Source organism: Tenrec ecaudatus, chromosome 12 (genome assembly GCF_050624435.1).
Source record: "Tenrec ecaudatus isolate mTenEca1 chromosome 12, mTenEca1.hap1, whole genome shotgun sequence".
NCBI lineage: Eukaryota > Metazoa > Chordata > Mammalia > Afrosoricida > Tenrecidae > Tenrec > Tenrec ecaudatus.
Window position 1 is genome coordinate 114,616,098 of NC_134541.1, and position 16,955 is coordinate 114,633,052.

The 16,955-nt window shown below is 45.7% G+C and overlaps 1 protein-coding gene across 3 annotated transcripts in view; it reads right to left on the bottom strand.

Moving 5' to 3' along the window:
• Positions 1–16,955, bottom strand: part of SMG1 (SMG1 nonsense mediated mRNA decay associated PI3K related kinase) — a 112,968-nt gene that overhangs the window by 12,788 nt on the left and 83,225 nt on the right. For all 3 annotated transcript variants that reach the window (XM_075564559.1, XM_075564558.1, XM_075564560.1), the window contains 17 exons: positions 15,536–15,690; positions 15,111–15,333; positions 12,855–13,101; positions 12,329–12,558; positions 10,953–11,201; positions 10,542–10,680; positions 10,339–10,448; positions 9,997–10,215; positions 9,056–9,246; positions 7,961–8,133; positions 7,552–7,831; positions 6,329–6,601; positions 5,918–6,152; positions 5,406–5,632; positions 3,296–3,446; positions 3,014–3,203; positions 2,213–2,682 (listed from right to left, as the gene is read on the bottom strand). In XM_075564559.1, the coding sequence (XP_075420674.1) occupies positions 2,213–2,682; positions 3,014–3,203; positions 3,296–3,446; positions 5,406–5,632; positions 5,918–6,152; positions 6,329–6,601; positions 7,552–7,831; positions 7,961–8,133; positions 9,056–9,246; positions 9,997–10,215; positions 10,339–10,448; positions 10,542–10,680; positions 10,953–11,201; positions 12,329–12,558; positions 12,855–13,101; positions 15,111–15,333; positions 15,536–15,690 (3,762 nt within the window). The remainder of the gene's footprint in view (positions 1–2,212; positions 2,683–3,013; positions 3,204–3,295; positions 3,447–5,405; positions 5,633–5,917; positions 6,153–6,328; positions 6,602–7,551; positions 7,832–7,960; positions 8,134–9,055; positions 9,247–9,996; positions 10,216–10,338; positions 10,449–10,541; positions 10,681–10,952; positions 11,202–12,328; positions 12,559–12,854; positions 13,102–15,110; positions 15,334–15,535; positions 15,691–16,955) is intronic.

Consider the following 16,955-nt stretch of genomic DNA (forward strand, 5'->3'; position numbering starts at 1 on the left):
ACATCCATTTCTGTGGAGCATCTATCTATACAGTGGATAGTATCTATTTCTGGGAGCAGTGACTTGCAACATTTAAACAGCAATTCTAAAGACACTCCGAACCTAGGGGAAAGTTTAGTTCAGCCTCACTCTCCACTCCCACCCAAGTAACCTTGGTTAGGAGAGGAGGAGCAGAAGGGAGAGTGTGACCATGTGTAGTTTCTGTTTGTTTCTCGGGAGGTTGTCTACAGGCTAATCAGGGTACTAAAAAAATACAAACTCTCAAAATGAAAAGAAAGGGGCAGGCAACTGTTGATGGAGGATTACGTCGTCTGTTGGTTATATAAAGTTCACTTAAGAAGGCCCAAAAGACATCTAGGATATATGCAAAGAATTCTACATCGACATCATACTTGTATCTGAAAATGTGACCCATAAATTTTAAAAGGATTTGTAAAGCATTTCCCCCAAATTGGCTGCTAACCCCAAGGTCTGCAGTGTGAACCCGCATCAGGAGAAAGATGGGCTTTCTGCTCAGGTAGAGTTGGAGTCTCAGTAACCCAGAGGGGCAGTTCTACAGGGTCACTGGGAGTCAGACAGGGAGTGCATGTGGCTTTTTAAAATTCCAAAATAAGTAAAATAATAAAACAAGCATTTTAAGGAATACAAATTTAAAAAAATCAATGTGTTATATTACCTAGAACTAAGAATATACATTTGCTCTGCACGTGAGGAAGCCTGGTAAAGCCACAAGGTTAGCAGTTCCAACCCACACTGCTTCCAGAAAGGTTGTCTCAGAAGCCCTATTTGTGGTCACTACAAGCCAGAATTGACTCAATGGCAATGGGCGTGGTTTGGGGTTAGCAATTTTGTTAGCCAACATTTTGCATTTACAACAGTTAAAAATATCCTACTTTGCACATTAATAAGACAGCAGACACGGCAGCAACGTCTATACGGTAGCCCCTCAGTGGGGCCAGCTGGCGTGTGAACATGCGCAGGACAGCAGCACCTGTTCTGGGTTCCGAGTTCAGCACTAAGAGAGGTGGGGAAAGGAAGAAAGAGGCCTGGCAGATGTGAATTTCATGACACTGCGAAGTGAGGTGAGGTGGGCCTGAAGCCTCGTGCAGCCAGGCTCCCTGCCCCTTCCCAGGAAGGCCCAGACTCAGTGACCCAACAACCCCAGAGGGCGACCCTGAGTGCGGGCTGGGAGTGGGCCTGAAGGCCAGTGAGGGGAGCTCTGACTGCTCTGTCCCTCCAAGTCTCCTTCCCCACAGAGGAATAGCCACAACTGGACCTGCTGAGGAGCCTATCAGTCAATTTTAGCTCTTTCCAAGAATAAAACAACAACAAATCAGACAAAAAAATGCTTTGAAAACAGAAAAAAACAAACAACCTTCACTTTTGCATAGTGACCCATGTCAGCAAATGGTAAATGAGGAGGAGTGTAGAGTGTGTAATATAGGCGATTTTAGAGGTTGACTGGATTTCTTTTTTTAGCTTTTGAGCTGCTAAGTCCAAAGAGAGACAAATGCTGCTCCACTGACTGAATGGAAGCCAACAATCCCACCACTGGGCAGCAGCACCTGTATCAGCAATACCAACAAACCGTTCTTTTTGCCAGTGGTCCCTCGCAAGTTAGCGTCCCAAACATTTACAGGTAGCCATGTCAGAACTTGCCAACAGGCCAGCAGTGCATGTGAACCCAGAGAACTCCTCACTGTGCTGAGTGTCCCACACAAGCTGCCGGTCTCCTGTGAGGGCACTGACCCCAGTCTACAGGTAAGACAACCAGAGCACAGGGAATTCAATGCAAATTCAGATACTAAGTTTGATTCGAATCCAAACTCCTTTCGGCCAAGTCTGTGCTGTCACAGAAAGACATATCATAGTGACTCTTGAATACTTAGACAAAAGAAGATTTCTAAAAATAACTCCAAAATGAAGACAGATTTAGAGTGACAGGGAAGCAGAACTCTCTCCAGAAATATCCTTAATGAACTAAATGTTCAAAAGGACAAAAAGCAGATCGAGAGTGAGCTGTTTCCATTTCCTGTTCACGAGGAATCCTTAATGACACGGGCGTGCTAGCCACAGACCGAATGGCAATAAACTCGCAAGGTAGAAGAAAACACAAACGCTGAACGTGGGCTCGTGCTAGCTGGCACAACTGCGGGCACTCTGATGCTCTCCTCTGGCGGAAGGAGCCGGGACCCTGGTGGGGAGGACTGACCTGGAACATGGCGATGTGCAGCTGCACGCGTTGCAGGCTCGTCTTGCAGGAGGAGATGCTGGTCTCCAGCCTGCGCACCAGATCGTGCTTCTTCCAGGCCGTGTCGTAGGAGCTGGCTAACACCGTCGCCCTGTTCATGACCAGCTGGGAGAACTTCCCCATCTGGATGTTGTGCTCCACTGCTTTCTTACACAGGTCGTCCACAGAAACTTTGCTCTCAGCACCGAAGTCCTTGGCCTCTACTTGGGCTATGATGTCGACTCCCAGCGCGCTGATGAAACTGCAGAGCGTGAGCCCCAGGGCTTGGTTGGGGAGTCCGATTAGGAGCTGCCTCACAAAGTCAGCAGTGAAGGCCTTGATCGGTTTGGCCATTTGGTCTTCACTGAAACAAGAGTTTCTAAACAGGGTTTTCACATTGACAATTGGAACAGGTCCGTTTACAGTATTCTGATCTTCAAGTGAGCTTGAGCCTAAAAAAGAAAATTTCTTCTTAAGGTATTTCACGCACAAAGGAATTAAAAGCAATCATGCTATTCACTTAACGGGCAGTGAAGCTGGAGGTTGACACCTGTGCAGAGCTGGCTGAGGAGGAGGAGGGAGCCGCGTGGTCCACTAACACCAATGAGAGGAAAGCAGGCCTGCCCCCAACAAGGCAGCCTGCCTCATCAGCTTGCAGCTCCCAAGGTCCCTGGGCTTCAACCAAGGTTTTACAGATGGACAATGAAAGCCAGCCTATTCCTCTTGGCTGCTTTCCAAAGCACAACACAGAGCCAGCCAGCATGTTTAAATATAGAGTATTACCTGACAAAGTTTTCGAAAAAGTACCACAGAGCCTGAAAAACTCTTTAATCGTCTGTAGTCTTTTTAGAAAGAAAATCTCTTCTAGCACTTGCCGGTGATTATCATCATCAAAAAAATTGACTTGGGTGCTCCTGGCTTCCCTTATTATGTCAATCTTCCGCCAAGCTACGGGAATCTCCATCTTGTTTAACTACGTGAGGGAGGGAGAGAGAGAGAGAGGACGGTTCACTGGGCCGCTCGTCACACACACTGAGCAAAGAAGAGTGCGGCTGTGTGACCTACCTTCTCAACCAGTAAGCCGAAAGCAGTCTCCACTTGGGCGAACATGCCGTCAAAGGCCACCAAGAGCATCTGGCCTGCCGACATTTTTGGTGTTTCATCAACGGAACCATTTCTTGGTTGGATGAGTTCTCCATACTGGGCGTGGAGCATTCTAGAGGAAAAGGAAACGGAGAGTTAAAACTCTCACTGAGGAGGAATACACTTTGGAGGGGCAATGAGATGGGCAATTTTCATACCCAGCATGGCTTTGACCTTAAGAGCTGCAGTGATAAAATGGTGTTTCATGTCAATCATGCTGTCAAACCAGCGGTCCAAGTTTAGTATTCTCCCCTATTCGTGGGAGACATTTTATGAAAACTTCAATTTAAACATGAAACAGTAAAGTCTCACTTTAAGCACAGAATATGAAACACTATGAACCCTCAAAACCATGAAGAATCATGCAGTTCCAAAGACGACAGGCCGGACAAATTACCACGCGTCACACGACTGCCCCATGGCAAGCCAACCAGACTGACCGAAATACCCGCAGATTTACGCTGACATAGAACCGTGACTACTTTGAATTCAAGGTCAGAAATTCACACCTCACATTATCAGCCTGAGATTTATAGTACTGATATAACCAGGTGATGTTGTAAGCATTTAATATAAGAAGCAAAAATATAACGACTTAGTTGCTATACTTACTAAGAGAAAACCTCTGTGAACTAGAATGCTGGTTATCACACAACCCATGGGTGCGGTGAACTACTTAATGGCCCTTCTAATCAGAGACGGTGAGGCTTCATCTCACACACTTTCCACATGCTGTCTGGAAGAGACCAGGCCCCGGAGAAGGCCAGTATGGTTGGTAAAGTGGAGGGGCAGCAAAACTGGGACGGCAGATCGACACAGTGGCTGTGATCGCGGGCTCAAACATGAGAGTCACTGCGAGGCGGCAAGGGCCAGGCAGGGTTTCATTCTGTGGAACACAGGGCCGCTATGAGCTGGAGCAGATGCTTCAATACCTTACAGCCACAACCGCAATTTTATGGCCTTGTTATCCCCACAGAATGTTTAGGTGGCAGCATGCAAATAAGGTGTGAGGTTAGGAGTGGGGTTAGGAGTGAACTTAGGGAGACCATGATTCCCAGTATTCTGTGCTTGCCCCACTTTTGGAGTCACTGTGATTATCCTTCGTTGTGTGTGTTGTGAATCCTGACCCTGCTTTGTGTGGCAGGAAGAAGTAAGCTAATGCTGGTTAGGTTCGTTTTATAAATGAGGCAAGAGTAGGGTGGGGACCACTGCCCTTGTGTAACACCTTCTGTCTTACAGGAAATGAGGGGGAGAGAAGCAAACAGAGAAAGAGGAAGACCTGATTACCAATAGGAAGAGACAGGAGTGGAATGCGTCCTTTGGACCCAGGCTCCCTACACTGGGAACCTCACACACCCAAGGGATAGAGAGTGTCAACACTGGATTCAATAAGAATCAGCAGCCAGAGAACCAGGAGAATAGCATGAGATCGTGCAGTGGGCTTCCCAGCCCACAGCGTGGGAGAGCGGAGCACTTTAGGCTGGGGCTTACAGTGGAGTGGGGTGTCTCTGGGCACTTACCATGGGCCTGAAGAGCTTAACAACAACTGCCTGTGACCAGCCTACAAGCAGAGCCCAGAGAAAAGGCTGTCTCCACCAACACCTGTGCCCGGGGAACCTGCTCCTTCCATAACAAACCCTGTCAGTGCTAGGTGGACATGGAAAATGAATGAGCAACCCCTCCAGGCAAGGGCAGAACATCACGGGGGGATGGCTGTATCCAACTGTGGAAAAAGTCAGAATACGGAGGCAAAGGTGAGCTCCCCTCTGTCTCATATACAAATGGTGACTGTGGACTAGGTTCCACAGACTGTACCAGTGGCCACCGTTCTACTACAGGCACGACGTTAGATGGCAACACAGGAGGAAAAGGGCTGAAGGGGGCATCATTCTGGGGTTGTGTTCAACATTGAAAGTTAAACAGGCGGAATGGTACATATTTATAAACACACGCACAGTATCGGAGCTCAGGATCCCACCACCTGGTTTTCTAATCACTTCCAGGATACAGAACAGAGCTGCTATTCACTTGCCTGGCAACATCAATGTAATGAGCGTGTGTCTCTTCTTCGAGCCCCATAGCTGCGTTTCTTAAATAGGCTTGAAGAGATTCAACCAGAGTCTGCAGGGGAGCGCCGTCGGTCGTCTGCTCAATAAGATTGTCCAGTTCATGAAGCATGCTTTCCAAGGTGTATTCCCCTTTCATTAAACATCGGAGGGCTTCTGGAAATATGATTTGCCGGAAATTGGAGTTTAACTCCTACAAACACATGAGAAACAGTGTGTTTAGATAAACAATCAGGGAGCACAGAGAGTGAAGGGTCATTATCACAGAAAATAGAAATTTATGAAAGGCGTGGGAAACATGCTGCCAAAACTTTGGAACAAACTTCTACAAGCCTAAGGGGGTCACGGCTATAGCTCACACACTGGTTGACGCTTTAAATGCCTGCCTGGGCAACACTCAGGGAGAAGTCAAACTGCTTTTCTGAAGTGATGAGAAACAGAGTTCACTACTGATGAAATAGCCAATGTCAGTGTCCACCTGAAGTGAGGTGTAGACTCCGTTGGCTAAGTGCACAGCTTCGGACGCTTCGGCAGGGTTGGGGATATCCAAGTCCTGGGGGGTCAGGCGGCACTGTTTCAGCAACTGAACTAGGCAGGTGACGTTCCCACTCATGCTGCAGAGCTCCTCCAAGAACCAGGCCCCGTCTCGAGAAGTCAGGTCGACCAGCTGCTCCCCAGCGCTGGCAGCTGCCCCTTCCATCATTAGATTGCGCCTGAAAGAGGTAAGGATGTGCACAGTGAAGACACAGCTCTTCCTGCTTTGAGACCGTCTGAGCTTACATGCATCGATGTGGTAACACAGGCTAAAGCTCAGCACAGGCAAACCTCAGTACCTCGCATGTTTTTAAGCCAAGGAAAACCGTCTTGACAGAAGGGTCATTAAACTCACCTGGTAAGAGTGCAAAGGGCAGAAATAATAACACTTGCTAGACTCAAGGATCCTTCTTCTCCATTCTCATGAAGGAAAACTTTAATGCAACGTTCAATTTCCTTCAGCTGGTCTTCACACACTGGCACGGTGACGGCTTCTTGTTTCAAGCGCTCCACCTGTCTGATAAGCCTGCTGTTTATGTCTGCGGCGTAGCGCTGCAGGGTCATCTCCGTGGCAGTGATGAACTGACACACTGTCGGCGGGGGTTGGGGAGCATACTGCATCTCATATCTGTAACATTCAAGAGGCATGTGCGTGCAACATTATCACCCTGGTAATGGAAGTTCACACATCACGAAACACTGTAAGAGAGAATATTGCATTTGGTCCTCCAACTTAAAAGAGTGGGAACCATGATTCATTTCATAGGCGACAAATTCTCAAGAGCTTAAGCAATTTCCAAATATGACTAATCGCTCCTTATTCTGGGACTATGTTTTAATTAGAAAAAAATCACGTATAGGCTCAGATCCTCTAAAACAATTCCATCAATTCTTTTGGGAAAAAAAAAAAAGAAATACAGATGCAACTGGAAAAGATAGCAGTAAGTCTTTGAAGATACAACTACATAGCCATTGGTCTCTTCCAGTCTAGAATAAGGAAGTGGACCATGTGAACCACAACTTCCACAGTCTGAGACCAGACAAGCTAGATGGTACCACTCTGACCTGCCACCTATCCAGTCCTGGGTAGAACAAGAGGAAAATGGAGACTAAAATTCAAAGTGATTTTTAAGGAGCCCAGACCTATTAGTGTGACAGAGACTGGTAGAATCCATGAGAGGGTGGCAACCCCCGCTCCCCCCTTCTAGGATTCACCTCTCAAACAGCAGGCACAGTGTGATTGTCTACTTTATAATAACGTGCCACACCAAACAGTTACCACAGGAGACCAAATGGGCAGTAGTTGCCCCCAAACAAAGCTCAGAAGCAGGAAAAGGCACAGACGAGCAGGTATAGAAAATGTCAAATGGAGAGGTAAGAAGTGGGAAAACTGCTGTGACACTGAGGGGATTGCAACAGATGTTAGGAGACAAAAATATAAAATGTCAAATGGAAAGTTTATTTACTCTGTAAATTTTCCCTCAAAATCACAACACCCCACCCCGAAAAAATAAGGGCAACAGCAACTCAGCTTGCAGCCCCCGTGAGAAAGGAAACAATTCAGTGCCACCGACTCACTTGCGATAAAGTTCCTGGCAGCGCTCCACGGTGGTGTTACAGATGAGCTCTTCCATCCAGGCCTTCCACTGCTCGATGCGATGCTTCTGAAATATAGCCTTGGGGTACTGCAGGGCCACAGTGGCGTAGTGATGCAGCTGTTCCAGGCAGCCCCGGAGCAGCGAGCGCCTCTGCTGCAGGAGAGCAGCAACCTCCCCTTCCAGCTGCTCACACTGGCTGATCAAGTGCGCCTGCCCCGCGTTCTGCAGAAACGCTGTCGCTGGCACATAGCTTGGGGGGCCTTTGGGTAAAGGACAGTATTAATCACAGTGCAGCCATTTCACGCCAGCAACGGAGCACCAACCTGACCCCCACCCACAGACACAAAACTCACAAGCTCATATGAGTATGTATGCAAGCCAAACCATACCAAGGTCCATCTGTGTGCTTATTTCCTGGAGCAAACTGGCCAGCTGTGTGGCTTCTAGATTATTGAAAGCAGCTTGATAGTGTGTTATCCACTGGTCAAATTCATTCAGCTTCACCTGGATTGCTTCCTGAACAGCTCTCTGCTGAGTCTGTAGTTGAGTGTGTTCAGAATATCTAATGAACAGAAAAAGTGAAACCAGGAAGTTGCGGACTATGCATTCTTCCACAGACTTCCATGACCCAGGCTTCGCTCAGATGTGGACCACCTGGAAAGGTCCCATTTCACTTTAGAGGTTCTGCTCAAATGGCCTAGATTCCTCCGGCTTCTCCTGAGGCCACAGCTCCCTCAACTATGCTTATAGCGCTTTAAACAGAACTCGACCTCACCTAGCGGGCTCCAAGTTCCTTAAAGGTAAAAGACTGGCTGGTGACTTCTGGATCTTTATAGTCTCAAAACCAGGAGCTGTGGTGGCAAAGTGAAAGGGCATCATCTGCTTTTACAGGAGATGCACACGTGAACGAATGGACTCCAGTCCACACAACATAAAGGGACAGCTTGATCCGCGACCCCATACAGCTCCCGCATTACCACTCTGGCCAAGATGACACCATGACTTCCACGTTATTAAACTGCAGGGCCGAGAGGTTGGCTACACATTTAAGTACCGCAAGGTCAACAATTCAAGTCCACAAGGTGCTCCCCAGGAGAAAGGTGAGATTTTTCACTCCCATAAAGGTGTATAGCCTCAGAAACCCACGGGGTAGTTCTCTATTACCCTACAGAGCTGCAATGCTGGAATCAATGGCTCAGTGGGGGCGGTCTCAAACCCATACCATGTTTGGCACTTGCACATTCCGCTACTCTGCGCAAGGTTCATTCACTTACATCACCCTATTTCATCCAAGACTTACAGAATTGGGCAAAAAGATAAAAAGCAAGTGAATGATTTATCAATGCTTTAAAATTGAGCTCCTTGGGAGAGGTTTAAATCACTTATCCAAGTTGCAATGATTCTTAGGCAGGTTAGTAGCATTTATGGCCTCACTAATGGTAATGATTACAGTATTCTTAGAAAAACCTGAACCCGTTTAATACCTGTGTTGTAAAGTGTGAGAAGGATGGTCTGCCTCTTCAGCTCCTTCTAGAAACTCTATTTCCTCCAGCAGTTTGCCCTGTAGTTTTTCCACATCTGTCAGTTGCTCTTGCAAGCTTAGGTATTCATCTAAGCTGCTGTCCAGCTTGGGCAGCACAACCAGCATCTCATCCCTGTTCTTAAACCAGTTCACCTGCAAGAAGGTGTTACTGTTATTATTAGGAAGGCTCATAGGGTCAACAACGAGCTGTGAAGATGCTTGTTAGAGGCATTCCATACGTATTATTTTATAGAACCTTCAACAAACCCTGTGTGTGTGTATGTGTGTATAGTATCAGCCCATTTTACAAACGAAGAAACCCAAAAGTTACCTAATGTACTCGAGTTCACATAATTGTAAAGGGACAAGCTCAATTCCACGACATATTCATCCTAGGCTACCAGGAGGATAATGAAACCCCAGGACAGAGAGGTCATTCACTTAAAGAATGCTGATAAGTCATTGGCAACCACACATCGACACATTTAAGAAGTTACTTTTCTCATATCCTCAGCACACCTTCTCGGAGTGTGTGTACACACCTGGTCGTACAGGAGCGTGCTACACTGAAAAGACCACACACAGAATCTGCGTGCTCCATTGCCCTTTCAGTTTTATGCCTTACAACCCAGGGAAAATGTGTCACTCTAGAGAGCCACCCCACTTTTTCCTGCCTGGGTTTACTTGAATAGGAGCCCTGGGAGCACTGTGGGCTTAGTGTTGGGCAGCAGACGTACAGATAAGCAGTTCGAGCCTGTCAACTGCAGCTCAGAAGAGAGACGAGGCTAGCTGCTCCCATAAAGATGCAGGCTCAGAATCCCTAAGGAACCTAAAGGGTGGCTATGAGTTGGAATCAACTTGAGAGCAGTGGGTTTTACTTGAATGCACCACCGGCAGCTTCACCTTAATCTCAGCCACTCTTGAAGAGAAGAGGCTGCGGGTGATCTCTCGCTCCATCTCCCTCTTGCTCTGCTTGCTCTCAGCCTGTTGGCCACCTCCACCATAGACAGCACCAGCGAACCCTGCCTCGCCTCCAGCGGTCCAATCCACCAGGGGGTCATACACAAATGCCTCTAGAAGCGTCAGCAGAGTCTCTCTGCCACGCCGCATAATGTGCAGAACCTGTTTTAAGAAGAATTGAAAACCAGTTGTGCCTTTAAGTTTCCTCATTAAGATTAGTTTTTAAGAAATGTAAAAAAAAAAAAAAAAGATTAGTTTTTAAGAAGAGTAGTGCAAACAGCATACCTGCTCACAGGACAGCCTAAAGACACCTTCTACTCCGGTCACACCCAGTGCCGTTTCAATGTTCTGTGTCATTCGGAAAGGCACTTTCTCAGGAACTCTAAGGCTTTTACCTTGAAAAGATAAACCATTATTTCATTTTTATTTTGCACTTTGATAGAAAGATTTGACCTGCATATAAATGCAAAACTCCACTTAGCTCTTACCTTTCTCAAAGCATACATTGTAATCTATGTGTACGACTTCTCCAGTTGTCATGTCTATGAGAACATTATCCAGATGTCTGTCCCCAAGGCCAATGATATATCCAACCATAGACATGACCGCGGTGGATCGTGCATAAGACTGAAAAAGGAAGGGGTCCAGCTAAACATCTTGGCAAAGTCCCTCCTACCATGGATTTAAGGCTCTGAAATGACCAAGCCCCAAGCTCCTTTATTACAAAAATAAGAAACAGAGAAGCTGCCCCAGGGCTTCTACTCGTGACCCAGCAGGCTCCACACCAAACGGCCGCACACATCATCCAGCACAATGTCGTGCTCTGGACTCAGCCTACCTACCCCGCTTTCAGACACAGAGGGGGTATGCAGCAATGGAGTCCAAAGCACAGTGGTTACCTGGGTAACTCTCCACCATTCGTCAGGCGTTGTGCAAGAGGACCAAAGCTCTTTAGCAAGGAGATTTGGGGGTGTGACCTCCATGAGCTCCTCCAGCACTGCCTTCATCACGTGAAGAGGCCAATCTCGACGGGACACATCCAGACTGAGTCCAACGGCTTTCAAAGCTGGGCCAATTTTACTATAATACAGTTCACTTGGACGGGGTACAAGTCCAGGATTCTGAGGAGTTTGGTAAGAATCTTGGGCCTTTAAAAGATATTTTAAAAGAAGGTAAAATTTATTTAAATAAGGGAAGAGATTACTTCTCATTAAAAGCATATTTTTAAAAACAGAAATTTTCAGTAGTATACTTTATCAATCGAGCTACGTTCCAACCATCAAGTAGCCAGCTCTTGTGACCGTCACTTTCTTATAATGTCTTTTAATTAAGTGCTATTATTTGATGAGAAAAAAACTGACCTACTATAAAAATTTGAAGTTCAAGTAAAAATTCAACCCCCAAAGTTACATAACACTTCTTATTTTGTGTGTGGATAGATAACATAAAATTTAAGTACACAATCCAATCCCTAAGTCTACTTTGAAAATGTGACCCCTCAGATACCTACCCTATTAGGATTACCTGAGGCCACGTGTGAATGCAGAGGCTGAGACGAAACAAAGCTTACCTTTGTATGCTTAACACGGTTCCGAGCATATATTAAAGCTCTCAGATGGCTGACAAAACAAGTTCTAGATTAAACTGCAATAACGGAGACCTATCTGCAGGTCACCGCACCAGCTTTAGAGAACATTCTGTTCTCTTCAGTGATAGGATGTCAGTACTAGAGACCAGCACGAGTCTAGATCACAGCCTGCATTTCGCACGTGCATACTGTGCTATGAACTCTAAATTCAAGCTCTCGCATTTCCAGATTTGATTTAAAAGGCCCTGGAAAAACCCAATAAAATATGAAACACCAAGTTACTGTTTAATTAACATTCACCCTCCTGTATTCATCTAGAGTAAGTTTAGCAAGATGCTATCATTTCTGTCTCTTGAAATATTTCTAACAAAATGTGACTCAGAAACCCTTTCCAAGATATGCCAAGATTGTTATTTCTTTAACCCCTAAATACATGTTTAAAAGTAGAAAGCCAATAAAGTAAATGTTTAGAAAATTTTGATGGCAACATATGCATATATATGCTCGACACAATTAAAGTATCAATTGCTATATGAAATGTTATAGAGGTATAAGAGCTCCCAATAAATTGATTTAAAAAAAAATGAATGAATGAACAAATAAAAAGTAGGACGCCAAGAAACAGTTTACATGAGAATATGTTTAAAAACATTCAAATATATATATACACACTCAAATTTCACAAACCTTTTGTGCCTGTAGGGCAGCTTCCCGTTGTTGCCATCGTTTGTACAGGCCAAATAAGGGTGTGGCTCCATCCACCCACTGGATTAATCCTGATCGAGTTCCTAGTGGTGTTACAGAATAATGTCGAGCGTGGAAACGAGGTGTTTCCTGACGATTAATCGTAGCAAACATGGTATTCACAATGGATAGAAACTGCATTATTCTCTCATCTAGATGTAAATCCTCCAGTCCTATGAAAACAAAATCAAAGCAGCTAGAGTAGGTGACCACGATACGTGGGGCAGGATAGGCTGGGGGTGGGACGACACTTTGGTGTGTCCTGAAAGCAGCAATAACAGAGACCAGTTGTCCGGTGTAACTTCCATTGTTCTGCATCTACAAGCTCACAGGCAAACGGAGAGGACGAATGGGAAGTTGTGCTGCCAACTATTCAAAATCAGGCTCCCTGGGTTCTCCCAGGTGCACACACACAGCATCAGTGGCGAGGCGAATGGGTCGGAAGGTCACGGGATGCTTTAGAGCCTACCTTTGAAAAGATAAGGGTAGCTTTTCCCATCTGAGCCTAAAAAGAGAAGTTTCTTTGGCTTGGTTTTTGTTGGTAAGATGGTGATGGTTCCACCCACACTATGGATCGTGACAGTGTCCCTGGCCGAGACTTCTCCAGGAAGAGCAATTTCCGTGTTAGTCATGGCAGCCAACCACGGACTGATTTCTTCAAGGCGCAAGATGTAACTTGCACGTTTCTGCGCTCTCTGTTGCAAGCTCAGCATGATCTGTGTTTCAGGATGGGAAAAGCAGGTTACATCATCTTTAGAACACTTATTTTGTTCCATGTTCAACCTGGCAGAAAAGCAAACTGGAGACCCAACACTAGCTATCATTCTAGCTCCTCCATTCTCATGCCACACATTTGGGTTTTCAGGGAAATGGGGAAGCAGCATTATGCTGCTACACTCTAGGGGCTTTTCTGTTTAAGACCACCCCTCCTTCTTCTCCATCCAAATAAGCAGTGAAATCACAGCGCGAGGGAGGACATCACTGCTGTGATCACGCCACGGTTAAGCTACGCCCAAACCGTGTCCCAATAAATTCCATCCTTGCAATAGGGCAAAAGCTACAGCCAGGTGTCCACCTGCCATGTGAACAAAATCCCCCTAGGAAGGGCCTTAAAAACCATTAACTTCAAGTTACAAGAAAAAAATGAGGCTCAATCTACTCTTAGCTCTACTGAGTGGATTTAGATTTTCTTTCAGATGAAACAATGCAATCTACTCTCGATTCAATAGATTCTGGACTCCTATTTCATGTGAAAATTTTTCAGGCAATCTGCACCAAGTTTTGTTCCTAAAATGAACATCTGGTAACATCTCAAATATCCAATGACAGGAGATTGGACAGACTGGAGTACTTCCAGCTTCACATAAAAGTGTGAGAACCATTAAAAGTATAATAATGTTGTTCCCAAAACTATGTAGGTGGTAGGCAAACACACACACTGTCTCATCTATAGGCAGTTAAGCAACAGCAGAAATCAAGTAACTGTCCTTTAGAATGCATCTAGGAAAAGTGGCTGGTGAGCTTCACACCAGTGGGTGAGGACACAGTCTGATTAGGGAAGGACACGGCTTCTAAAAGGCTGGAATGCCGCTGTTCCTTATAAATTAAAAACTTATTTAGAATGCACATAACTTTAACACCTTTTCTTTAGGATTATATACCGACCCAGCCCCAAGGCTTTAAAAGTATTCGTCATCAAGGGAGGGTGGGAAGGTGGGGGGGAAATGAGCTGATACCAAGCGCTCAAGTATTTGAAAACGATGCCAACATATGCACAAATGTGCTTGACACGATGGATGGATGTATGGATTGCGGTAAGAGTTGTATGAGCCCCAATAAAATGATTTTTTTTTAAAAAAGGGTTCCTCCTCTGGATGTCGTAGTTCATTTGCTGCGAGGAAGGCACAGCAGCAAGAAACTGAGATTGACACTGGGACCGAACCACACACAACCCACTCCTTCCTCCTGATAGTTTCTTCCTCCAGTGCTTCCGGCTAGTTCCTGAGCTGAGGAGCACGCACACGCGAGTGTTAAAGCTTGCCGTGTACTTAGGCTCTACATGCGTCTCCTAATAGTCTGCTCACGACTACGTTCACTAAGGAACTCAGCTTGAGCAATCTAAGAGACAAGTGACTAAGTAAGGAAGAGTGAGAATGCTTTAAGGTAAATAAATAGGGTCTCCTAATAAATGGTGTTATTATGAACAGGCAAAACCAATCAACCAACCAACCAAGGGGAATATAGAATTATAGGTACCGAAACATAAAAGATAGAGTTTTCCAAAACCTTAAATACATTAATCACCTGCAGCTTATGTAAACATTTGTAAAAATTGACCTTTATTATATGCATTTTGTTTGCTGGAAATACTAAATACTGTCCCTTCTTCGAAAGAAAAACTATACTGACATAAGACTACATTTCTTAATCTTTTAAAGGAATAGCATAAACACTCATCTTTGACCTGCTGGATTAATCGATCACTTCCTGCAGACAGTCCCTACCATTCACTTGCTCACCCCCGTGTCCCTCATCCTCAAAATGAAGGAACACCTTGCCCTGTATTCCTTGTAGCCAACTGGTTGGGAGTGACTTTTATAACCAATTCTTTTTTTTAAAAAACCCAAAACAACCTATTCTTATCATGTGTCTAATCCACTTAATTAAATCCTGTATCTCACAGGCAACGTTCTCTGTTGGCAGCTCTCATGAGTTGTTTCCGTACCTCTTTGAATGGAATCCAGCTACTTCCTGGCTTTGCCGGGTTGGACGGCGTCTTCAGCTTCTCCAGGGCGTTTTCGATGGCATCGCCATAGTTGTCCTGAAACCACTTTTCATGGGGCGTTTCGGCAGGGGCTGCTGTGATACTCCGTACGTGCTCCAGAGCAAACACAATGGGCTTCATCAGAGCTGTGTGCTTCTCCCGCATGATTGCCATTTTCTCTTCTCTGGTCGGGAAGACACTTTAAGTCAGAAGCTTATCACACATTAAAGACTTTTACATTTCAGTGCCCAGTATAAATGTAAGTCAACAGCACCAAAGAGTGGGGCTAAGTCAAGCAGCCACATGTCTGCAGAGCACCTGACTGACGCGGTGCAGTAACAGAGCAGGCAGGTGCCACTCTCTGGTTGAAGGTGGGGAGAACGTACTTGCGTAAGGTGTTGTTGTTCTGCACCCTCTTCACCTCATCCTCGAGCTGCTGAATTCGTCTCAGGACGTACATGTGCTGCTGCAGGAGGACCCCCAACCAGAGCTCATCCCAGAGAACGGTGACCCGGCGCAGCTCAGCCACCAGCATCTGCACCTGCACACAGGGCACAGCCCACGGGCTCAGCTGCAGCTCCCCCAGCCAGCGCTTCACTGGCTGGGAGCACAAGCTAAGTGCGCGCACTTGTGGTCAGAATGGGAATACAAAGCCTTGAAACGGAAGTTTTTAACAATTCAGGTTTGTAAAGCCAATACCAATTATTACAAAGTTTAGTTCCTCAAATGCTTTTTCCCCTTTAAACTTTACTTATTTTGTTATTGTCAAGACTGTGTACAATAAAACATACAGCACTTCCAGTTTCTACATGTGCAATCCAGTGATAATGACTACGTTCTTCCGGTTGTGCCATCATTCTCACCCTCCTTCCTGTGCTGTTCTTCCCTCCTGAACGTGAACACACTGTCCAGTAAGCTTCCCATCTCATCCTCGGACCACTTGTGAATTTGATCCCACAGAAACAGCTCTTAGCACAGTGGTTCTCAACCTATGGGCCGTGACCCCTTTGGGGGTCAAGCGATCCTTTCATAGGGGTCACCGAAGACCATCAGAAAACAGAACTGTAACAAAATTACAGTGATGAAGTAGGAATGAAAATAACTTTATGGCTGGGGGGGTCACCACATGAGGAACTGTATGAAAGGGTGGCGGCATGAGGAAGGCTGAGAGCCACTGCCTTCGAAGAACATAAAGGTCAAGGCACACCCTTGTACTAGCTCAACTATTATTTGGCTTTAAGACTTCAGGGGTAGTTTTAGTTAAAGGTTATCTCAGGAAAACCGTTTCATGGCTTCACTAAGCCTCCATGGCTCCAGAAAACCAATTTGAAATTTTGTTCTATGTTTCCTTTTTACTGGAATTCTTCTATGGAGTCAGTAAAGGCAGCGGAGGCCTTCTGGCCAAGGAGGCAGTTAGCCGCACATTCTAGTCTCTCCCTATTCCTTTCTTAAAGCGTTTCATTGGGGGCTCTTGTAACATTCCACACATCAACTGTGTCAAGCATATTTGTACATATGCTGCCTAAACAGGTTTTCTAAACATTACTTTCTATTTGAGCCCTTGGTGTCTCTTAACCAACAGCTCCTCTTTCTTCCCTCTTTCACCCCTCCCACCCCCGTGACCCCTTGATAAATTATAAATTGTCATATTTCATATCTTACATTGACTGTTGTCTCCCTTCCCCCAAAGTTCCTGTTGCTCCTCCCTCTCTATTCCTGACTCTCCTCCTGGCTTTCCTTCCAGGTGAACAGAAACCAACTACTGCACCTGTAAGATTTTTTGATCCAGGCACTGTGGAATGCCTT